Raw genomic sequence first — 26,628 nt, forward strand, 5'->3', positions numbered from 1 at the left:
TTTGAAACCTTAATCTTTCAGTTAAAAAATAAGATATAAAATAGATTTTAGAAAACATTTAAAATATGAAAAAAAAAATGTTAATTAGAGTAATAGTCTCGGATTCATGACTTTTTCATGTCTCTTAATGGTGTTGCTAAGAAATCAGTCAATGGTCTTAAGCTTATAGAAAATGCATAGAATAGCTTTTCAATAATTTTTTTTTTGTATATGCATCTTGAATGACATAAAATTCAAGAAAACATATTAAAAATATGAAAAAAATAGTATTATTATATTAATTTTACAGTTCGTCTATTGGTACACCAAAATGAACCCGTGCCCAGTACCGGAACAGCCAATCATATTAATGTTATCGATAGACATTAACGGTGAGTTTTATTGACTGGCTAAATCAAGTAATACAATATTAATTATTACTGGAGCCCTAATATTTAATGCAGTATGTATGATTGTTATAAAAAATAGATTAAGTATAGATAAACTCTAATTTAAATCATAAAAAATAAATTTTTGTTTTTATTATTTTTTTTTTTTAATTATTTTTCTAGTATAACCTCAAATGATTTATTTTGTTTCTATTCTTTAGTTCAAAATATTTATTTTCATTGAATATTCAATCATGTTTAAATTTTAAATACATTTTACATTATGGGTGTGATATAGCAGACATCAGACAAATTTAAAATTATTAATAAATCGAGTAAATAATTAATAATATAAAATTTAAAAAAATGCGAATTCAAAAAATTTTGAAATTAATAGTGCTTTTTTTGTAAATATTATTTTTTTAATTATTTATATTATTTATTTATAATTTTAAAGTTCTCTGATGTCTGCTACATTCATACTCGTTTTACATTAATATTATTTAATAATTATTGATATTTTCACCATGAATAAATGCAAAAAATAACATTTTATTTACTGTTCCGGTATTAGGACAACCGAATTCCCGTATTGGGACAAGGCTATTTCAGCGTTCCGGCATTGGGTCTTTTGGGTATCATAGAAAAAAATTTTTTTTTTATATTAAATTTAAGAAAAATGAACTTATTTGATTATTTTTAAATTGGTAAATGTCTAATATTCTATATGATGTAATAAATTATTTTGGTTTATAATTTATTTGAATATTTTTAAAACGATAAAAATCAGTCATATACCCTTCTTCGTTCCGGTATTGGGACATTTACCTTACTTAATAATTCACACTTTTTTTTTTGTTTTTAACTTTTTTTCTAACAAACTTATTATAAATTTAAATTTTTCCGGGTATCTGGTGGACGTCACAGTGCCCCGGGGCGGCGGGTCCGAACACAACACTAATATTAATATATATATATAGATGAGTGTGAATATAGGAGACATCAAACAAATTTTAAATTATAAATAAATAAAGTAAATAATTAATAAAATAAAATTTAATAAAATGCACATATTAATTTTTAAATTAATAAGTACATTTTTTATAAATATTTTTTTTATCAATCATTCACTCAATTTATAATTTTAAATTTGTCTGATGTTTGCTACACTTACACTCATATATATAGCTACAACTTAATTAGTTAGTGCGTATACGCGTCTCCTCATACCTTAGTACCACAAGAAAGTGAGGGATCCGAACAGTGCTGGCAGAACGTGCGATATTTTTACCCCCTCCTGAGGTGAAATAGCATTGAGTGTAATGGCAGGAGGGGGTAAAAATATCGCACGTTCTGCCAGCACTGGCTCCGAATAACCGGAAAATTCTAAAGAGTACAGTGCAACCAGTGCTACCACCGGTGACAGTGTGTGTTCATCGTTATAATTTTGATTCCATTTTTGAAATACATAATAAAAGTACAGGTACAAACAAAACAATAAAATTGACCATGTTCACTATCTTAAGTCTATTTATAAATTATAAAATTTTTAATTAATTAATTTCTTTTATTTACTACTTGTCACTTGTTTCTTCGGCTTTAATAGTTCAGTTAGAAATTAATTTGTACACCGCCATTAATTATTACAATAATTTCTATTGATCTATATTTATTTAAGTATAGGTATATTAATTATAATAAAATTATATTTCAGATTCTCTTCTAACTCATCAAATAAACTTTTTTTCTGGTTGAAAAAATATTTTTTAATCGGTGAGTATTGTGTTAAATATGTGATCCAGTAGTCTATAAAGGAATAATTTCATACCCAATCACTCATGTATTTGTATATCTATATTTACTAAATATAAATATACAAGTACATGGTATGATCGGGTACTAGCTTTATTTGTTACTTTACCCTATTCAGTTGAGTGGATACTATGGGAATTTTTGGATAGGATATATATCTACAATTTAACAAATTTGGTATAGAAAAAATGGAAGTTCGCCGTGGTCAACTAGCTGGCACCGTAAGGATCAAATTCAGAGGCTACAATTTTCATCGAGATTCGAGGTACAACGGAGCGATCCAACGATACGTATGTGCTGATCGAACCACTGAAGCTCGATGCCGAGTAAAATTATGGCGATTTGGCAATGATGAGCCAGTAGTCGTTGGTAAACATTTCCATCCGCGACCAACAATTGATGAGTGTTCAGAAGTAATAAACAGCCCCTGATAGCACAAGCTGCTCGTCAGAAAAGTTGACGGCACTAGTTGCGCGCCATTTGTCGACATCTTATGGGCAACTTTATACTCAGCAGCTGTTGACGACAATTTGCCTTCAACTTACTGAGAAACATGGCGACAATCTACTGCCGCAATCTGAAGGCAAACTACCGTCAGAAAAAGATCAGCAAAAGTTGACGGAAAGTTGTCATCAAGGTTTTCCAGCATATTGTGAGCAGTTTTCTATCAACAGTCGGACCGCAAAAATCGAAGTCAGTTTCGGTTGACAAATAGCGCACAGCTTTCCGTCAAAAGTTTATCAGTATTTTTCTGACAGCAAGTTGCCAGTATTAGTTAGCTAGAAAGAATTTGACTTAAAAATGTGAGAAATTTGGGAGCGCTCAAACTAACGGCTATCTGCACTGTTCGAGATGAATGTACCTCATTGTAAATGTAAGCGCCTCAGATTCAACATTTGACGCCATAACAGTTTTGTTGTAACCTGTCTGTACATTTAATTTCTCTTTATTCTTTATAAAACTATTATTTTTCTAAATAACACAATACTTTACAAATTTTTCTTTAAATACCATTGGATATTTTGATTGGTATTAAATTTACTATATTACGATGTCAGTAAGTCATAAGGAGGTTAGTTTCTCTTATTATTCTTTGTTTATTCGATTCAAATTTTCTATTTAGCCATTAAATTTTATGTGAATGGCTCTGTGCTAAATCTAAATTAAAAGTTCATTTTTTTTTATTAAAATAAATTTCTTTTTCTATTTAGTGACCAGCTTTGAAATTGCTTTGATAAATTTTCGATTTTTGCAAATTCAGTAGCAATAATAATGCAATTATTTATTATCGGTGATAATTATTGTAATTTAATTGTTAAAAATTACTTTAAAATTAACTGGGAATTCTGTATTTGCAATTTTGTATTTAAAAATCATTATTTTTTAATAATACTGTAGTTAGCCGATACCCAATAATTTTTTTAAAAACTATAAATTCTAAACATTACACCTATAGTTTTACAATTTTTTTTCATGTGCATACTATTAGATTTTATATTTTTGAATGATTTATAAAAAAAAAAAAAATCGAAAGTTGTCAATTGTCTGCTAACTTCAGGATCATTCGAACTTTTGTTTTAAAGATTTTTTCTCCTAGCTTATGGTTCCTTACCTGGCTTTTATTATTGTGCATAATTATCTGAAATTTTTCATATATTTTTTAATTTTTTTTCATTTTATCTCGTGATTTTTTTAGTTAATAATGCATCATGATTATTTATTTTTTCATTTTGTATCGTTACACATTCTGTATATATGCATAATATGATATAATATTAACCAATAAATAGTTGAGTGATTGTTCTAGGAATTTTATGTTGCTTACAGTAGCAGAAATACGATGCTCATGAGTTTTTCACCCTGTGGTGAAGAGATGTAATGTTTTTTGTGCTTCAAGATCCAATAATTTTTCTATATTTTTAAAAACGATAAATTATTATAAACATAATATTTGAACAAATTGCCCCTGTGGTTTTTATTTCCTTTGTACATATGGATATTTTTAGTTCATTATTTTTTTTTTTTAATCAATCGTTTTTTGAAAAATTAAGACGTCGGCTAACTTCAGTATCATATTATTGTTTTGTTCTAAAAAATTGCTGGTCACTTGATTTAAAATAAAATCACTTTTTTATGCTGATATATACTGTACTGAAGGTATATATATATATATATATATATATATATATATATATATATATATATATATACATTTACATTTTATTTATTTATTGAATTTTCAGCTTTGGTGACAATATAAAATGCATAATTATATGAAAATGATTATTACTCATGAATCCTTCAATATTTTTCGATAGTTAATAAATTAACAACATATTACTTTCAGTCCTCTTTATATTCTGCTGTGCAGTAATAACAGAAACAACAACAATAATAATAGTAATAATAAAAATAATAATAATAAGTTAACGCCATCCATTATTTTTCGAACTTTTCTTTACATTTTAAAAATATAATAATTACAATTTTAATTATACTTTTTCCTATAATAAATGTCTTTTTCAGCATTTAATCTTTTTCTTTTTAATAGCGCCCTGATTAAACAAAACAATTTGTGACGATTGAAAACGATTAAAAATTAAATCATCTTAATCGGCATAATCGTCATGGATTTTCAGATTTAATCGCCCCAAATCGTTGAAAGACGATTTATTATTTTACGATTAAAAACGATTAATGACGATTAAAATTTAAAATCGTCATCAATCGTCTTTGATCTTTATTCGAAAAATTTAATCGTTTTTAATCATCAATTTATGATTTATTACGATTTATGACGATTCAAAACGATGAAAACAGTTTTAATCGTCACAAATCGTTTAGTTTAATCAGTGAGTGAAACATTAGCTGGCTATATCTAATGAATTAATGATGTATCAACAAAATGTACGGAATCTGATAAGTTCATGGATCATAAAATATTAATAATTATGGTACAGCGTATTTTTTAATTTTGTTGAATGGAAATTGATTTTTCGACTTATAGGTGTAGATCTATTTTGATAAGCTTGTCGTTTTTTCTGTAGTCTCTACACGGAGAAAAAAATATAGTAAAAGTTACGATCTTATAGTAAAATTTACTAACAGATATGAAAAAATACATTCTGCATTGTAATTATTACTAAACGTTTAGTAAAATTTACTAGTTAATAATAATTTCATACTAAGATATTAAAAATTACTCTGCGTAATCTATTTTTTGCTACCACAGTTGTGTTTTTTACCATCTGTACAGTAAATTTTACTACAAGTATTTCTAATGAATACAAATTTAAGAAAGTTAATTTTCTAATACAATATAGGATTTACTATACAAAATATTAAAAATTCCTATACGCAATGTATTTTTTGCTAACACAATTGTATTTTTTACTATCTACACAGTAAGTTTTACTACAAGTATTTCTAATAAATACAAATTTAAGAAAGTTAATTTTCTAATACAATATAGGATTTACTATACAAAATATTAAAAATTACTATACGCAATGTATTTTTTGCTAACACGATTATATTTTTTTACTGTCTGTATAGTAAATTCTACTATGTATAGATACAACTGAAATTTGGTGGGGATTGCATATACAAATATGTATTACAAGTTCTGGAACTTCTGTCCAAAGGAGACATTGGGCCGTCAGACATAGAAAAGGATTTGCGGGCGGGAGACCAGGGTTCGAATCTAGATTGAAACCAAATGATTTTTTAAAGAATAAAAATCGACACCAACACCAATACAGATGACATGAATAGCAATAATAATCAAAATCATAGTAATAATAATAAAAAATTAAAAGCTAATAAAAATTTAATTTTATTTTTTCCATTCTAATATAGTAAAATTTACTAAACAGGATAGTAAAATTTACTAAACGGCATTGTAAAATTTACTTATCTGTTTATGAATTTTTTCTATAAATCATAAGCGTTTCAAGATTACTATCTAAATTTAGTAATTATTCCCATATTTTTTAGTAAGTTTTACTAAATTTTTTTCTCCGTGTAAACAGTGTTTTGAAGTACAATAAAAGTGATTTGTAGACAGGAAACAGGTACCGGAGCATTTAAGAGTATTTTAACATTTTAACATTAACTGTTTAATGATTATTTTTTATTTTTCTTGGTGGAAGCATGACAATCAAATTAAAACCATTAGTCGGATTATTGTTTAATTTTTTCTAAAAAAATTTGGATGAAAAGCGATTTTAGGAATTTAAGCGCATTCTCAGACGGTTTCCCTCATTTGTTAAAAATATGTAATGACTTTTAACTGTGAAAATCATATTTTAATTTAATCAATTAATGCTTCGCTGGATTATTTTTTAATAGAATATTTATTTATGTATTCTATTTTTTTGCCTGTTCGAAAAATTTCGAAAACAATCTGATAAGTTTTAAAATGTTTGATTCTCAAATATTACTTAAAATTAATTCTTATCAGTCTAGAATACTTTTCGATCGGGTTGCTCGGTATATATTAGTGTAATTTTCAACTTTGAAATATATTGTACGATTTCTCGGAATATTAAAAAAATTTATAAAACTATTTTGTCCGTTGCAGACTGATTAAATAATTTTGAACGAAGTTAAACATCTACATATATATCAAAATTTTTCAGAAATTTATTAAATTTTCAGAACAAAAATCCCAAATATTCTAGAAAATTTCGAATCATTTTCATGAAATATAAACAATTAAGTATAATTCGAAGATTCTCAAATGATTGTCGAAATTTATGAAACAATCCAGTACATTCTAAACTAATTAGAATAATCATTGAAAGTTTAAAAAAATTTTTAAGTATTATAGGACTGCACAGATCACCATTGAAATTTATAGAACAATTTGAAACACTGTAGACTAATTACAATAATTTTTAAATAATTTTAAAAATTTTCAGATATTCCTAACTTTTGTAGAGTACCATTAAAATTGACAGGACAATTCTCAACATTCTTGACAAATTAGAATCAATTCATGCGATTTCAATCAACTAAGTAGAATTTACAGTTTTCTAATTCATTGTCAAAAAGTTCAGAGTTATCTACAACATTTTAGGCTTATTATGATATTTGTTGAATGATTTTAACCCATCTGAACTTCCGTTTTGTTAACAGGACGCTATTTGAATGATAGGATGTCGCTGTAGTACAAGCGAGCAACTAAAAAACACGGGAGTGTTGAAGGGTTATAATTCTAAATAGTAATTTACACTAAAAGTGTAGAAAGTTTGAAATACCTGTACTGCGCGCCATGATGCCCGAGACAATCATGCCGGAAATTTTTTGAATAATAGAGAACACTGTAGATTGAGAAAAATAACTTTTGAAAATTTTAACCCTCTAGCACTCTCGTGTTTTTTAGTGTCTCGCTTGCACTACAGCAAAATTCTATAATTTGAATAGTGCCATGTGAGCAAAATGATCAAAACGGAAGTTCTGACGAGTTGAGTATCTCGGGATAATGCAAAACTTTCCAGATAACAAAACAAAACGCATGGTGGTGGATAGACTGAAATTCTAAACAAAATTTCCCCTACGTCCCCTAGACCAGGCTTATGACGGGTAGTCGAATGTATTTCAAAAAAGGGGACTTGAGAAAAAAAAAATGTCTTATCCTTTTAAATGACGTGTAAAAGTTGTCTGTGTGTTACTTAGGAAGTCCGCGTCTTCGAGTAAATTCTTCTTTCTGAAATCGTTTTGTTAAATTTCATTTCTTTTTACACAATGAATAATTTTTTTTAATAATTTGCGCTTCATCATTTCAGATGTTTTCAAAACTATGTATCCTGAAGCCGACTTTAATGATTACCCGAATGCTGTTAAAGCAGCATTAAAAAACGCAAAAGCTCGGGTTAGTCAGAAAAATAACAATTCTGGTCAGCCAAAGAAGTCAAGTCAGCCAAAAAAGAGAGTAACCGTATCGAAGGACTATTATAGCGAACCCTTCTCGAAAAGATCCTGCATTGACGAAGGAATTTTGTTAGCAGATGAAGGAAACAGTACATCACATGACTAAAGCAACAAAGTATTAGTTGGAAATTTATTATCATATCATCACATATGTGGATCAATACACTATTATTTATTTTAATTTTATTCTTTCATGTTTATTAATATTTTATGAAATTAAAAATTTCAAAACTAAGAGTTAAATAATAAAATACATTCTAATATTATAAAATTTGATTTCCAAAATTTTATATCTTATTTTTTTTTTAATCCATTCAAAATCAAAAATCGAGTACCAAGGCATTAAAACAATTTCCAGCCAGCCCAAATTTTGTGCAATTTGAATAGCGCCATCTAGCAAGGAAAACTTAGCGGTTGGTAACTAAGAACGCTCTTTCATTGACTTATTCTATCGATAAATTATCTACTCAATTGGTAAGAGTGGACATTTTTACCGATTTGTTCAAGGGAAAAAAGTTGCTGGAAAGTTGCCGGAATGTTGTCGTCAGACATCTGACATCAACTTTGGCTGTCATACTGTAGTCAGATTGCGGCAGTAAGTTTCCGTCAGATTGACGATCAATCCGCGCGCGATCTACCGTCGATTTGGCTATCAGGGTAGATTGCGACAAAGAGCAATGCTCGACAACTCCCTACCTAATGTGGTAGTATTCGTAGATGGTAATAGTAGATGGAGTATTCAGAGGGTAAGTAACAAATTTATGAAAATTCTTTAGCCCCTGATAGCCAAGTTGGCGGTAAGTTGATCGACAACTGAACGTCCAACTTGACGGCAAGCTGCAGCCGCAACCTGACCACAAGATTACCGCAACAATTTCCGGTCAGAATTTTGCGCCAACTTTCCACCAAGTTTCCCCCAACTTTTTCTGAAGAGATAGATCGGTAAGAATTTATATTTGTTACCATTCGACAAGGTAACTTACCAATAACTGGTAAGTAAAAGAGAAAGTTCTTGATTATCAACCGTGAAACTCAAGTTTCTAATCACTATAGATGGCGTTATTAGTTTCAGGTAAAAAAAAAATTCAAAAAAATTAATTCAAATTGATCTGAAATACACTTAGACATAGATAAGGTAAGAGACCAAGTAGATATACAAATATATAGAGCGAGTGGGTACTAGTTTGATTATACTCCGATTACTACACACACATACTACATACGATTAATACATTCGCATCCCTACATACGATAATAAACAGATCAATAAAATAACAAAATGTTAGAAAGCCTTTTTGTATTTACATAGAATATATGTACTTGCATTTAAAAAAAAAAATCCGAATTCAGAAAATTTGAATATAAATGTTTCTTGTGGATCATGAAATATATAAAATGTTATTTATTAGTTCTTTAACTATTTAGCTATCGTATCACAGCTATTAAAGTACATCATATATAATTAATAATAAATAACTAATTAATTAAAGATATTAAATTATTAATAGTTAATCAATTCTCATAAATTATCGTCTTCTTGATATTCAAATTCTTAAGTAGTTTGCGATGTTCTTTGGACGAAGGGCTTCTTAGCTACTCGCATATCTGCATTTTTTAATGCCGATTTTGAAGACTCGTGATATTCTTTAGATTGGATTGTGGGAAACATCACACGCAATACACCTGAAATGATTTTATTGCAAGACAATAGATTATTAATGGACCATAAATAAAAAATATAATTTTTAAAAGTTTCAAAGGTGTAACCCTGATTGAATATTCCGATTGAATCTGATTGGAAAATGCTATTTCGATTTCGTCGGAAAGTTCTGAATTGAAACTTAATCGGAAAAAAATTATTTATTTTCGATTGAATCTGACTTTAAGTTAGAATCGGATTCAATCGGGGAATAATAAAAAAAAATCGGTCTGTCGGTTGACCCTGCGGGCCAGCCCCAAAACTTCCCGCTGTTTTCGACCTCAAAGAGCTCGAAAACATTAGTGTAGATATATTTTCGAGCTCTTCGAGCTCGAAAATGCTATCACATGCAATTGTTTTTTTATGATCTTTTCAAGCTCTAACAAGTTACCTGTTATGCTGAAGTTTGAAAATTTAAGAATCGAAAATTATCAATGAAGCGGTTTTTAAAATTTAGTTCCTGATTTTGTTCAGTAAAATAAGTGTATTGAGGTAGAAATCAATGTCGGGGTAAGAAACAATAAAATACGAAATATCCGATAAAAATATTGAAACTACGTTTTATCGATTTTTTTGTTGATAATATGATTTAAACTAAAAACCAAGTTCGATGACATTATATGATCAAAAGAAACCATAAAAAAGATGAGTTGGTATGATATCAGGCACATTTTGTTACGTTATATTATGATTTATCCGGAAAAAATAATGTAAAATGTTATTTTTTTAACATTTCAACGCCGATATCTTTCGAACTAATGAATCGATTTTGATAGTTGACGTGGCAATCGGCGCGTTTTATTGAATTCTAGAGCTGATTAAAATTTGAAGTCGATCGTATAAGTCGTTTTTGAGAAATCAATAAAAAACTAAAAAAAAATTTTTTTTTTTTTCGTAATTCGCCAATATTTTCGAGTCTATTCGATCAAATAATTTGAAATTTTCTGAAAAGTTGAAGGCCAACAAGCTCTTTCGATTGCCACCTCAACTATCCAAATCGATTCATTAGTTCAAAAGTTACAAAGAGTTTACACACACACACACACACACACACACACACACACACACACACACACACACACACACACACACACACACACACACACTCGGACATCATTCTGAAAATAGTCAGAATAGCTTCCTAGGACCTCAAAACGTCGACATCTGATGAAAACTCGATTTTCGAAAATCGGGGTGAAAACAATAACTTCCCGAAATTTTTGAAAATCGTCGATTTTCTTAGCGGGAAGTTAAAAAAAACAAAATGATGACTCTGCGATAAAGTCTACCCGGGAAAAAAAAGTTCATATCTGACTATATATAATCAGATATGACCATATAATATCATATATGAATCATATATGATCATAGATAAATCATATGAGCATATATGGTTCATATATGTTTATATATGACTCATACATGTTCATGTATGACCATATATAAAAGCAGAGAAATTTCTTCTGACTTATATACAAATCATGTAAGAGTATACATGTTCATGTATGATCATATATGATGCAACATAAAATATTTTTACTCGATATTCAGTCCATATAAGATCATATATGATCATATATGAGCATATATAAACATATATGAAGATACAGCCGGGAAAAAAGTTCGTATCTGGCTATATATAATTAGATATGACCATATAAGTTGATACATTAATCATATATGTTCAAATATGATTCATATGTGTTCATATATGAGACATAGATGTTCATATACGACTATATATAAAGGGAAATAAATTTCTTCTAACTTATACCCAAATCATATAAGATCAAATATGGTTATTTATGATCATATATGATACAACATAAAAGTTTTTTACTCGATGTTCAGTCCACATAAGATCATAAATGATCATATAAGGACATATATGAACACATATACTTACGCAAATTAAAGGGACAGAAAAATTTAATAAATTTTTTTGTGATTTTCGAAAAGCTGTAACTTTGTGAAAAATAATCGTATCAAGATTTTAAAAAAAGTATTTTATTGCTTCATATCTCTAGTATCGGTGCATTTTTATCAAAATTTTTTAAGAGGTCAGGCTATTGCACAAACATGAGAAATACCGCGAGACAAAAAAATTGCTAAATGCAAGGAAATGACAAAAGAATAAAATTTTAAAAAATAAATTGCGAACACAATAAAAGAAGTTTCAATTTTTTTTTGAAATTTTTGGAATTTCCTTGCATTTCCTAAATAACTAACGCAAAAATTTGAAAAAATCAAAAAAAAATTATTTTTTCATTTTGATTATGATTACACAATTAAAAGAACAAAAGTTGTTTCTTTAATTGCTTAGCAAACATTTGATCAATCATTCCCAAAAAATTGTTTGATAGTATAATTTGAAAATTGACAGGCTTTTTGGGGGTACGTTAAGCTAAAAATGTCCCTGGCAACATTAGACTTTTCATCAATATTTACAGAGTAGTGGTTGATGTACTTTTTTTGTATTTACTTCTAATGGATGTTAAATATAAAAAAAAATTTTTTTTTAGAACAATGATGAAAGAATCTTGTAGGGAATTTATTCCAGTTTTCAACGCCGCCCTTAAATATACTGTGCAATCATTGGTACCTGAAATATCGATGATTAAAGCCAAAAAGATTATGTTTTGTTTGAAGGCTGATATCTCTGCGACAAATCGTCCTACGAGGTTAAAAAAAAACCAAATTGAAGTTGAATAAATTTGCTAAACGACTTATGCATTGGTTTAGTTGAAAGAATTTTTCCACGGTCCATGGGCTCTTCGGAAAAAAAAAATTTTTCGTCTCGCGGTATTTCTCATGTTTGCGCAATAGCTGGAGCTCTTAAAAAATTTTTGATAAAAATCCACCGAAACTAGAGATTTCAAGCTATAAGATGCTGTTTTTTTAAATCTCGATACGATTATTTTTCACTAAGTTACAGCCTTTCAAAAATTACAAAATAATTTATAAAATCTTTTTGTTCCTTTAATTTTTTACATTACACTATTAATTATTTATCAACATCTTCATCCATTATAATTTTAGTTTGTTTGAAAATAAACGTGTACCAAATTCCCATATGTTCTACAAATAGCAAAGCAAACATAGTACCGGTCGTCAATTTCCGAACGATAGAAAAAAAATTGCGAGCCCTTCTTTAATATTTATAAATATGCTTACTAAAAAGATCGTGATCAATCGCCGTGCCAAGGAAGACATTGGATTTTTTCTGTGATGGCTGTGCAAAATTATATGTGGTCAGTAATTTATCATCGAATAATAAGTTGTTCTTCAAAAAAAATTTGACATTTTCCGTTACATCTTGGCCACCGCAGAAGGCACTCAGATAATGTCTCTGTAATAGATTTAACATATTAAAATATTTAAAAAAAGAATATAATTATGAAACAATTTAAATAATCCTTACTAATTTAGCACGTTCATCTTCACTAAAATCGTTGTACCCGTCCACCTCTTCAACTGTTTTGAACGGTAAGAAGTCCGGTTTAATGTAACGAACTGCAGTTGCTTGATTTGGAAGATTGTTAATGTTCTCTGATAGCACACTGAAAAAAATAAATTAATTAAATATATTTTAACAGAAAAAATTTACACGATAAGAATTTCAGCACCAAAAAAAATTTTTCGAGCTCAGCAAGTAAAATCTTGTACGAAAAATTATTTTCGTTTCATTTAGTTATTTATCCCATTTTTTATGACACTATTCAATGAAATGATTAGATAAAAAAAAAGTACTAATAAATTTTACTTACGTCAATTAGTTTGAGAGTGGAGTTACTTTTGGTGTCAATTCTCTGTAACAATAACAATAGTCTTATTATACATCGAAGCTTTGATATATTTTGTTCTTCACACCCCAGACAAGAAAGTACGACGGGCCCAGACTTGGCTCAGGCTTGGTTCAACTATGTTGAACTCTGGGCCAAGCTTGTAAGCCAGCCTTGTTCCAGTCTTGGTAGAAGTCTGGAATGATAACAGGGTACCAAGCCTGGTTGCCAGCCCTGACCCATGCTTGCTTGCCAGACCTGGCCCAACCTTGATTGTCAGACCTGACCCATGCTTGGTTGCCAGACTTGGCCCATGCATCGAAAAAACAAATAAATTCAATTAAAAAAAAAATTTATTATTATTAAAGTACTAGAGTTTGTGATCATTAACGTTTAAACTATTTAAGTGAAGTAAATAACGTGAAAAAAACTCGGTGAAAATTCTGCTGGGCTATGGGCGCGAACTGCCATCCTTCTGATTGCTGGGTTTGAATGCTGGCTACTGGATGAACCTACTAACGTTCAATTGAAACTTTCGTATGTTCTACTTGTTCATTTTACTACAACTACTCGGTTTTATGAAATATAAAGAGCAATTTAATTAATATTTTCGATTATTTAGAAAAAAAAGAATAATTTCGTATTATTTATATTATAATTACATAATTTTTTAAAATAAAATTTATTAAATTTAATTGATTATTTATCAAGAACCCAGCTTAATTATCTTACTCTACCACCATAATTAAAAATAACATTTATTATAAAAATTCATGAGTTATTTTTTAATTAAATTAATTTTTATGAGTAAAATTATAAAATTACACTTGTTGATTGCAAATAATAACGAACTAAAAAATATATTAATTATTAGTTGTAAATAATTTTAATCTGAATGTTTAAATAATTATTCATTAAAACTTATTTTAATTCAAAACTAAATAATTATTAATTTAAAAACCATAATAATAAGCTGATTGAATAATTAATCAAAAACTTGGATTTGCCAATTCTGGACAAAGGATGGATAACTATAGGTATACCCGAACTTGGATAATCCTACCTTGGCCCAAGTCTGGGTTGCCATTGAATGATCAAGGCAGAGGAACCTAGTCTTCGCTTAAACTCGGGTAATCATTGGGTCGGTCAAGGCTAGGTTACCCAGTCCTGGGTCAAGCCTGGGTCACCACTGAATGGCCAAAATAGGGGAACCCAGTCCTGGCCCAGACTCGGATAATGATTGGAATGGCTAGGATCCAGTAACCTTTCTTGACCCAATCATGGGCCAATATAGACGTGCCAAAGCTAGGTTCCCCAGTGCTGAGCCAAGGAGGGCCCCTTTGTTCAACTCAGGCAGCTGCTGTATGGGTTATTCAGTCTAAGCCCGTGTTAGGTTTACCACTCAACGGCCAAGGCTAAGTCATTCAGTCTTGGTCCATGCTAGGAATACCATTCAACGGTCATGGTTAGGTTACGAAACTTGGCCCAAGTTAGGGTGACTCTAGGCTTGGCCGAGGTTAGGTTATCCAGTCTTGGCCCATGTTAGAGTTACCATCCAACGGTCGAGGCTAGGTTATTCAATCTTGGTCCATGTTAGGGTTACCATCCAACGGCCGAGGTTAGGTTACACGAATTTAGCCCAAGTTAAGGTGATTCTAGGCTTGGCCGAGGCTAGGTTATCCAGTCTTGGTCCATGTTAGGGTAATCATTGGAATGGCCAAGACTAATTAACCAGTTATGACCCAGGCATGGGACAGTATAGGTTTGCCAAAATGGGCTTCCCAATAATGTCCCAGGCATGGTCCCGTCGTTCAACTCTGGGGCTTCCTGTATGGGACGTATTATTATTTAAAAACAAAATCTAAATAAGTATCGAAAACTTTAATTCAATAAACAAAAATTTATTTCTCCATTTCGATGCACATATTCTTATGATAAATTTAATTCTCTACAAAAAAGCTCTGAAATAGTTTTATCGTACACCGATAATAACGTTGGCTCAAAACCTAGCGAATTTTACTATGCTGCCGACTAAACTTCAAACAGGAAGGGAAGCATCCACTAAATTATTATGCTCATACGGAAAATTATTTTGCTGTATCACAATACTTACTACGCACGAGAAACTTATCGATGAGATTTAATAATAATTATTTTCATACATTACAATAATCGCGATGCGGCATATTAATTTTTCGTATGTGCATGATAACTTTTTAGATGCCTTAAATTGGTAGGTTTTGAGCCAAAATTTTTCTCCGTATAATTTTAATGGGTAAAAAGTTATCGGGCTTTGAATACCCGCAACGAAAGAATTTAATAAATTATCTATCAGTAATCTTATTTACTGCAAAGCTTTGCGCTTTATAACCATCCTCTTCAGAATTTATTTAGTTGCGAGTATTTAAAATCTGATAACTTTTTACCGATTTTAATGACGATAAAACCATTTAAGAGTTTTTGTTATAGAGAATTAAATTTCTTATAAGAATATGTGCATTAAAATAAGAAAAAAAATTTTTTCGTAGATTAAACTGAAAAAAATAAAGAAAAAACAATTTTTTCACATGCTATTTATATAGAAAAACAAAAAATACTTGAGCGCCTCGTAGAATCACTATTTTTACAATAATATTGTACACATTTTATTTTATAGTAAGTTTGATTTCCGACAAAAAAGGTAATGTAAGCCGTTACTGTAAAACTAGTAGTTTTTGAGATAAATCCAATTAAACACCTCAAAATTTGAAAAATGGCTGTTTTATACGAGATTTCAGTACATTTTTATAAAATGATGACCAAAGAATTATATAAGATGTCTATTTACAAATGGGAAAATTTAGAATTCATTTAGTCAGTACTTAAAATTAAAATTAAGAGCTCATCTTTGGTGAAAATTTTTCGTTATATGTTTATAGAAAATTATTCCGTCAATAAACCAGAAAAAAAAATTTTTCGTTTCAAACAAAGCATCCTAATATATATATATATATATATATATATATATATATATATATATATATATATATATATATATATATATATATATATACACATATTAAAAATAATCATATTTTTTATGTCAAAGTTTCTACTTACGCTAGTAGTCGTGTATTTTCTTGACAGCATAATAAAACTTCGTTTATACTTTGGAGAATACCTTTTGCATTTATCTGATCTACATTACTAGCTGCTGGTTTTGTTTCTTGATAGATGCTTTTGCCAGCTAAAGGAATTTTCACATAGTTTCCTAACAAAACTTTCGGAGGTACTTTTTGACTGGAGGCGTTTAAAAGCTGACGGGCAGCATTGCTAACCTTTACATTTGACTGTAAACGATCTTTGGAGCTATTTGATTCTCTGTCATCAAGTCGATCCTGCTAAATTAAAAAATTAATTAAAAAAAAGAACAAAGTTCTAATTAATTAGATAAAACTGAGCAGGCATATGCTCAAATGCAGCGTGCAAGCTTATTAAAAAAAAAATTGGAAAAATGGCGAATTTTTACGCTCAGAGTTGTTAGGCTATTACCCTGTTTAGAAAATCTCATAGAATCCAATAGATTCTCATAAAATCCTATCGAGATTTTATAAGAATGAACGAGTTCTATGAAAAGTGCTATATTTAAGTATAGGGCCTTATACTTACAGCTATAAGAATCTATCGGATTTTTAGAGCAGGATAATCACCGACTTCTATACTAGCCTTACTTGATTTTGCAAGAAAAATATCGATAGAAACCAGAGCATAAATTTCAACAAATACTTGACAAAAAGATACTTACTCGAGACAAAGTCAGTAACAGTGAACCTGGAAACATTAAAATCGTCCACACAAGGTCCCCACTTAAGCTGCACAAAACCAACGGAAGTAGGAAACAAAATCAAGAAAGGATCTGCTAAAGTTCAAAACTTTACGTAAAGGAGGTTATTAAACAAAACTCAGGAGGAATAATCTTCTACACATAAGGATGAAGATCACTAGAAGACCTACCCCGATTCAACAAAACGATTTGTGACGATTAAAACTGTTTTAATCGTTTTGAATCGTTTTAAATCGTCATAAATCGTCAATTGATGATTAAAAACGATTAAATTTTTCGAATAAAGATTAAAGACGTTCCATGAAGATTTTAAATTTTAATCGTCATTAATCGTTTTTAATCGTAAAATAATAAATCGTCTTTTAATGATTTGGGACGATTAAATCTGAAAATCCAGGGTAATTACGGGTATCGCATTCACATGAAGGAGTCTCAGGGTACAAAGAACTTTCAAACAAGTTCAGACTTTACCATCTACGAAGGTTGCTTAAGCTCTAACCATAATTCAAGCTTTCAATTTTATAAAACAAAACAAGAATATAAGTTAGCGTAGGTATGTACAGACTCAGTAAGCTACCTACCAACACTAATAAAAATTGAAGTATATCAGACCGAGTACACCTATTAACGCTAGAAACAAGATTAATAGTCAGCAGAATGAAATAGGCTAGCAGAGAAATACCTTCTTGTTGGTATTTAGGTTATATGGATATTGAGAAAAACGAGAAAGCAGATAAATTTGCACCAAAAGTAATGAATGACGTGTTACGTATCATTAAGAGATTAAACTTCGGTGTTTACCCAAAAAAAGGTAGAGGAACGACACTATCCATCACAAGCTGATCTAATAGAAAGATATATAGAATATTTAGAGGATTACTTCCAGCTGAAGGAAGCAAAAATACAAGCCATTTGGTCACCATTCAGTTTTTTAATAGCGTAGTCGTCAACTACTGCCCATCTTGTTAGTGCAGTGAACTAGAACAGGATTTAAGTCCTATTCTATGGGAATGTTAACTGATAGCAGACAAGAGTAAAGGCCAAATGAAAGCGCGGAAAAACAACCATACACAACCTCCGTATGAAATTAGGAGCTTCATATTCTCCGAGAACACTGGAGTATTGAAATCCATTATAAACTTTGCAATCGAAATCAAGAAAACAGTCAACTTAGTACATATTACAACAAACAACAATAAATAGAAATGCCTTACGAAAATTTGAATTATAAATGCAATCCGCGCCAAATAGAACACTCAAAAATCTATAGTATAATACCATCCTGAGCGCACACTCAGGACGACTAGGGAACTAACAAGAAGGGAAAAACATGAATATAGCAATGAATGTAGTTTTTCTATAGTAATTTTTTCGTCATTCTTTCAATAATCTTATCATGGAGACTAGATAAGGAGCACGAACTCAAACGGGAGAATTGTCAGCATCTGCCCACTAAAATCGTACATGTTAGGTATTCTTTTTTCACCACTAGCGTCGCTAATGTTCCTTTTGTACTGACGTGAATATAGCATCGTAAATACATGTGAAGTGAGCCAGTAAATATCTTAACCGCAATTTTTGTAAGTAAATAATAACAAATGTGTCTAAAAATCTCGTAAAATATTTTTAATAATTTTGTAAGTTCTATTTTTATAAAAAAATAAAAAATGGGCAGAGTGTGTGCCGTTAAAAATTGTAATAGTGGAAGTGCGGCTGATAAAAAACGACGGAGTGAATTAAATTTAAAAAGCCCAGGATTTTTTAAGGTACCACAAGTAAGTAAAAATGTTAAAAGATAAATAAAATTTAAAAAATTATTTTAATAAATTAAAAATTATTTTCTCTTACATGAAAATAAATTTTTAACTTCCCGCTAGGAAAATTGCAAATATTCTGTAACTTTTGAACGGATGAACCGATTTTGAACTTTAAGGTGTCATTCGACGCGGCTTTTCATTTACTATGAACACTGAAAATTTGAGCTTAATCGGTCAGGTACGTTCGGAGATATTTCAAAAATAAAATTTTTTCAAAAATGTTTTTTTTGAATAACTTTTTATTCGCTCGATGGATTGATTCCAAAATCTAATCAGCTCTAAAACTTTGTAAGCCGCGTCGAATGCCGCCTCAAGAATCAAAATCGGTTTATTCGTTCGAGAGAAACCGTTAGCGAAAGAATTAAAAAAAAAAATTTTTTTTAGTATTGTGGAAATTTCTCAAAAACGACTCGATAAATCAATTTCAAAATTTGATCAGTTGTAGAACTCAATAAATCGCGTCGATTGCCACCTTAAACGACTCAATCTTCGAAAATAAACGCATACAAAAGTATTTTCGAGCTCAAGGAGCTCGAAATGGGCGGGAAGTTTTGGGGCTGGCCCACAGGGTCAACCGACAGACCGATTTTTTTTAAGTAATTTTTTATATTGAGAAATCATGTATGTCAAACATTGTCAATAGTAACCGTCTAATTTTTAAGAACAAAATGATTCATCATGTTAAAAAATTTTGTTTTATATTCTCAAGTTTTTTCAATTTAATTTTTTCATACGTAAATTAATGTACTTAATTTAAAAGTAATGTTCTCGATTATACTCAAATATAACTATAAAATATCCTACTGCCACGGTATGTAATTTTTTTTAATTAATGAAAAAATATATTTTATTTTCCTTCATTTCGTGCTTGAATAGTGTCCATTGAAACGTCAGCAGCGGATAGACTCGTTAACAACAGAATTAAACGACCGTCAGTATGTTTGTGATTTGCATTTTCAAAATGATGCAATTCAAAATTCCTATCTCACAAATTTACCAAACGGTGAAGTAAACAAAATTGTAAAAGGTAGAATAACTCGTATGCCAGGATCAGTTCCACTGATTGTCAATGTCAAACAATCTTCAATTATTGGTGACTGTAAAATCCAAGCTTTGAATGAGTCATCAAAGATGCGTCAATTAATTCATGAGCAACATGAACAAAACCTGCAGTTTCAAGCTATTGGAGAACACCAGGGTCAATTGTTGTATGAGATATCAGAGAAACCTAAATCACTACATGAGAAACATAAACAAAACCAAGAGCAACACGTAATTGAAGAGGACCGAGATAAATCGTTGAATAAGACATCGGAGAAGCTTGAATCACTACATGAACAAGATCATCATCAGCAGCAGCAGCAGCAAGTTATTGAAGAACACCAGGACCAATTTTCAAATGAAACATTTGAGAAGCCTAAGTCAGTAATTGAACAAGATCAGCAGCAGCAAGTAATTGAAGAACAATTTAACTTCGATGACATGAGAACAGAAAACCAGGAACAATCGTATCACAAGAATCAAGAAAATGAACAAATCAATAACATTCTACCGCAATATAGATTACCAGTGAAACGGAAATTAAAATATCCTGATGAAAATGAGACATTGAAGCGTCAAAAATATTCTGAGCATGATATTGATATTAACCGTCAAGTAAATTTAATTTTTTTTAATCATATCTTAATCAACTTTTTCAATAGTTTTAACAAAAATGTTAAAAAACAATTTTTATACCATAAGTTATAAATATTTAAGTATAAAATCTATATTGTTAACCGAAATATCAAACAGAATTTTAATATTTTAGATAAATTTTGATAATGATACTGAAATTATGGCCATCATTATTGAACTGAACAAGTTGTTTCCAATTGGTTGGAGCTTTTTACCTGGTATTAATCAATTAATAGCGATTCAGTTTGATCGTATTAAATTTAAAGAAAGAGTACGGTTGGTCCTAAATGACGATCATTTTGTATCGGTAAAATAATATATAATTTAGCTATTTATTTAAAAAAAATGAGCTTTGTTTTAATTTTTTAATGAGTTAAAACATAGAATGCAATTTAATTTTATTTGTTATAGGTTACATTTTTAGAAAATTATAAAAAAAAAATTGATAGACAAATAAAATCAGTCAATGATTTAATTGAGTGTTTAAAATCTATGGAACAAAAAAAATTATGCACTGGAACTGGATATGACAAAAAAAGGTATTCTATGAAATTAAATCGTTTTCGTAATTACTTTATAAAGTCCAAGGGTACTGAAATATCGAAAAAGTTAATATGTACTAAATAAATAATTAATCAATTTTTTAAAATTAGTTATTCATTAAAATGTTATGCTGACGTGACTGACAAATACAAACGTTGTCAAGCTTGTCCGAGATGTCAAGAATGTCAAAAACTACGTTTAAATTTACAAAAAGTAGAAAAAAGTCGAATCCTTAATACTGAGAACAAAATAAAAAGAAAAACTTCTAAAGCTACCAATTTAGGACTCTATAAAAAAACAAAACGTATTCAACAACAGGTATGTTTAATTTTTTAGTCAGTTTTTTTTTAACAAAAGGTTATTGTTGTCGTTGTAATTTACACAATAATTTATTTCTCATTCTTACACCGATTTTAATCTCAAAATTATCATTGATATTGAGTATTATTCAATTGCTACGTTGATATTAACGTTTTTTATTATTACTGAAAATTGTTCAATTTTTTTTTTAATAAGTTTTTTTAATTATTTTAGCTGCAATTATCTACGTTAAAATTACGTAGTATTCAGAAAAACAAAAACTGTGTATGAAGGCCAATTTAATAAAAAACTTTCTTTGCTACCAAAAGAACAACAGATAACAGTGAGAATGTGTTTTGAAAACTCCCAAAAGAAGGGTCCAACTGGCAGAAGGTATGAAATTGAGTGGATTTATGAATGTCTTCTCATACGAATGAAAAGCACTTGTACGTACAATATGATAAGAGCAAGAAATATAATTCCTCTACCAACTATTGACACGTTATCGAAGTATATACAAAAAATTAGTTCGTCAATTTTTGGATTTTTACCCGAAACGTTTGAAATCCTACGGAAAAAAGGAGAATCAATGGCACCTGAAGATAAAATTGGCCAAATATCAGCTGATGAGGTTAAACTTATGGAAAATATTGAGTTTAATAAAAAAATAGCTGAGTATACTGGTTTTGTTGATCTAGGAAAGTATACATCCGAATCTGATAGTGACGTTCCTGGAGATCACGCTCTCGTTTTTATGTTTATACCGTATCGGGGGACTTCTGCTCAACCTTTAGGATGCTTTATCACTAAAAATTCTATAACTAGTGAAGTTCTTCATAAGCTATTTTTAGAATGTATTATACTTGTAGAAAATTCTGGTTTTCGTGTGAATTCTCTAGTAACTGACGCTGATCAATGGAATAGAGGAGTTTGGACGAAATTAGGAGTTGACACAAATAACATCAGTTGTGAACATCCGTGTGACTCTAGCCGTAGATTATATATGATATCAGACTTCCCACATTTAGTAAAATGCTTTCGGAATGGATTGGTTGAGTTAGATGAATTTGAGGTAATTATTGAACTAATTTTTCTACGTTTTAGTATAGAGCTTTTTCATGAAAAACTAAATAGTTTCTAAGTAAATTATATAAATAACGTTGAAAAGCTGTCTTATATGTGATAACTATTGAGGTTTAAAATAATACGTGTACAATTTTTAATGATTATTTATATTCCAATAATTAATGTAATGTTATTTTCTGATAGACACCTGTAGGAGTAGTCAAAAAAAAGTATTGGGAAAATCTTTTGCTGGTAGAGCAATATGAAAAACCTAATTTGGCAATGGCTTACAAACTGACACCTGCTCATTTAGATCCTAAACTTTATCAAAAAATGTCTGTTCCACTGGCTTATCAGGTATAATGATAATTTTTTAATGGTTTCGGATCATACTGAGTAAATTTTAATATTAACAGTTGTACTCACGCGAAGTTCGTTGTGCAATGACGATTTTACGAGAAAATGGAAACGAAAAATTTGAAGGCTCAGAACCAACTGAGACATTTATCAAAATAATTGATGATGGAATCCAAGCTATGACCTCGCACGATGCTAAGAACGCACTATACTTTAAGGATTCCTGTGAACAAAAGAAGGTAATGAAGAATATAATTTAATTGATAGAATTAATTACAAATTTTTGTATGGCAATTTATTTTTTACTGTGAATACTTTAATACAAGAGTTTTTGTATAAAATTATTCTTTTTCTAAAAAATAATTATCCTGCATAATTAATTAACCTCATGTTATCAAAAATTAACTTTTTTATAGCAACGAAAATATTTGCAGAAATGACATTTGAATTTTATAACTTAAAAGCCAAAGTAACTAACTTTTTAATTGATCAATTACGTTAACGACATTCTTTATGAAAATAGGCGAATAATTTTCTTTTTTTTTTTTTTTTTTCAATAATAAAGCATAAGCAATTAAAAATTTTTTTTAAAGGTTTATTTAGAATTCATCTTTATTTACAGATCAAGGTAAGAGACCCAGCACCTGATCAGGGAACTAGTACCTGATAACTCCATGTATTTGTATAGATATATTTAGTCAAATTTGGTAAATATAGATATACAAATACATGGAGTGAACAGGTACTAGTTCCCTGATCAGTTACTGGGTCTCTTACCTTACGAAATATCTGTATTATTTTTTACTTGAAAAAAAAAAGTTGATTATATATATTTTTATCTAGTCACTAATTTGCTTCATTATATCTTTGGGGTTTAAAATATCGATTTTTTTAATCTAAAAAAATATAAAATAAAAGTTTTTAAAAAATTCTGCAGCCAATGATTAAATATTTTAATATACTTACTATACTTATAATACACAGAAAGATAAAAATTTTTCATTGAAGAACTTATTTTCTTAAATCAAGAAAATATTTAGGAAAATGAAAATTACTTTGATTGAAGTAAAATTTTCTTGAGTCTCCGTAAAATATTTTCTTGCTCCAAAACAACCTAGCATTTCCTGAAAAGTTTCTTGTTTCAAGTAATTCATTTTTTCTGTGTATTGTAATTAATAAAATAGATATAAATATTTAATATTAATAGATGAAAATATTTGGAAACGCTTTAATTTGCTTTCAGGTATTATTTCACTTTGAGATTTAGTTTATATTTTTTGAAATTTATATTTTACGCTTTTGTGCTTCCTTGTTTAATCTTAAATAACTACTACTAATTTTTCATTTGCTTTTCAACTAAACCTTAACTTAAGATAACAAATCATAATTAAAGATTAATTATCATTAAATTTTAATGATTTACAGAATGATTACACAGCTGACAATGGATTCAATCATTTAAATCGTATGCTGCCTTCGGTCAATACTGTATTACAGAGTCATCGACATCATCACAGATTGATTGGATCAATAAAAAATATTATTCCTATTTTCAGTGGATTTACAAATTTTTGTTAATGGATAAAGAGTTGAAGAAATTAAAACAGATAAGAGTAATAACAATACAAAAATCACCCATAATCGATGCTGGCAGGAGATGATAAATTAAAAACAACATTAACAAATAGTTTTAAATATCGCAATACTAACTTCTAATCGCTTTGTGAAACATCTATGCATACTATTGTTTATTAATGCTTTCAATTGTTACTTCCATTGAAAACATTCCAAAATTTTTTTGTCTATGCATTCTTCCCATAAATAATTCTTTTCCATATGTTCTTTTCCCTTTTCCTAAAATACAGGCCATTTTGACTTTACTGAAGTTTTTAGAAGATTGGGAAAAAATGTTTACTAACACAAAAACTCCCAAAGTGTCTATCCCGAAGAACTCAATTTCAGAAAATTCAGTTTTAAAGGAAGTGACTCCAAATAACTCCAATCCTAAAAATGCAGTTATTGAAAAAGCGACTCCAATAATTTCCACTCCAAAAAATTCACGCTCAGAGAAAGTGATTCCAAAAAAATCTATAACTCCAAAAAGCTCTACACCAAAGAAATCTACACCGAAAAACTCTACACAAAAAAAATTTACACCGAAAAACTCTACACCAAACAATTTAGTCTCAAAAGTAGCAACTCCACAAAATTCGATTCTTAAAAATCCAGTATTAAGAAAATCAACTCTGAGAAGCTCTACTCCAAGAAACTCAATATCAAACAAAGTGACTCCAAAATCCAAATCAAAAAAAAATCTTTTTCCTATATCTTCTAGCTCTACATCAGGTTTTAAAGTAACATTACGAGCCACTTTAGAAATTTTATCTGAGTTACACAATAATTATGGATACGAATATCTTCTAACATCTCGGTTAACTCAAGACAATCTTGAGGTAACAGTCTAAAAAATTTTATCTATTAAATGCTCACATTTTTTTTATTACAATTATTAATATAATTATTTCTTTATAGAGATTGTTTTCAGTTATGAGATACTGTTGTGGTGCCAATGATCATCCAACTCCCCAGCAGTTTGGTCAAGTTTTTCGTTTGTATTGCTGCAATGCTATGATTAAACCTCCGAAAGGTTCAAATGTAACTGGAGTTGAATTACTTCAAACTCTAATGAAAACTAAGGACTCATTGGAAATGTCTCGTCAACCACGAATGGCGTGGTTGGAAAAAATTGACCAAATGCTTGAGAACGCTGTACCACTTGATGCAATTTGGCAAGATAATTTATCCGGGAATAGCAATATCAGTATTATGAGTGAAAATAGCCTAAATGGCGCAACTACGGAACTGGAGATAACTACTTCTACAACAGAAGAATTCATGCAAGATCATGATTATGACGTTGTGTCCACAAGCAGAGAAGTTCAAGCATACATGGCTGGTTATATTGTTAGAAAACTTAAAGCTAAGTGTAAGTGCCTATTGTGCTTAAAAAACCTTCAATCATCTAATGATGAATCACATTGCCGAGACCGTTTCATTGACTTAATGGAAAAATACGGCGGATTATCACGAGCTAGTGATGGTTTATTTCAATTGACAGTACAATTAGAAGCTGCTTTTTTGGACGTTGTTGGTAGAGTGGGGCTGAGTCATGGAATTATTTATAAAATATTAAACAGAGTTGAGAAAATTTTACCAACACTATCATTAGTTGGATGTGCGGTTCATCAGCTTGAAATAACAAAAGAAATAATTGATTTTTATATAACTATGAGGCTCTATTTTCTTGGTAAAACTTTTAACAAGAGAAATCATTTGAGAAGAGAAAACATGAAAACTTTAAAAAAAACTTCCAAGCTCGTAACATAAATTATATTTCAAAAGAATCTTGTTTTAAATATTCATTACTAAAATTATTACCTTCTATTTAGTT

The 26,628-nt window shown here is 29.5% G+C and overlaps 1 protein-coding gene and 1 long non-coding RNA gene across 3 annotated transcripts; one reads left to right on the forward strand and one right to left on the reverse strand.

Moving 5' to 3' along the window:
• Positions 1 to 9,643: 9,643 nt before the first annotated feature.
• LOC103579344 (uncharacterized) lies at positions 9,644 to 17,525 on the reverse strand. 2 transcript variants are annotated; one of them, XR_008404377.1, is made up of 6 exons: positions 17,380 to 17,525; positions 16,695 to 16,972; positions 13,581 to 13,622; positions 13,235 to 13,373; positions 12,988 to 13,162; positions 9,644 to 9,797 (listed from the first exon to the last, which is right to left on the reverse strand). It is a non-coding gene; the product is annotated as an uncharacterized LOC103579344 (long non-coding RNA). The 2 variants fall into 2 exon arrangements; XR_001345337.2 differs by having other exon boundaries at positions 16,695 to 16,975.
• Positions 17,526 to 18,839: 1,314 nt separating this feature from the next.
• Positions 18,840 to 22,078, forward strand: LOC128668725 (putative mediator of RNA polymerase II transcription subunit 26). The gene is made up of 6 exons (XM_053742257.1): positions 18,840 to 19,193; positions 20,112 to 20,891; positions 21,046 to 21,219; positions 21,324 to 21,451; positions 21,566 to 21,773; positions 21,990 to 22,078. The coding sequence occupies exons 1-6, from the start codon at positions 19,086 to 19,088 to the stop codon at positions 22,044 to 22,046; spliced, it is 1,455 nt and encodes a 484-aa protein (XP_053598232.1). The 5' UTR covers positions 18,840 to 19,085; the 3' UTR covers positions 22,047 to 22,078.
• The last annotated feature ends 4,550 nt before the right edge of the window (positions 22,079 to 26,628 follow it).

Source organism: Microplitis demolitor, chromosome 10 (genome assembly GCF_026212275.2).
Source record: "Microplitis demolitor isolate Queensland-Clemson2020A chromosome 10, iyMicDemo2.1a, whole genome shotgun sequence".
Lineage (NCBI taxonomy): Eukaryota > Metazoa > Arthropoda > Insecta > Hymenoptera > Braconidae > Microplitis > Microplitis demolitor.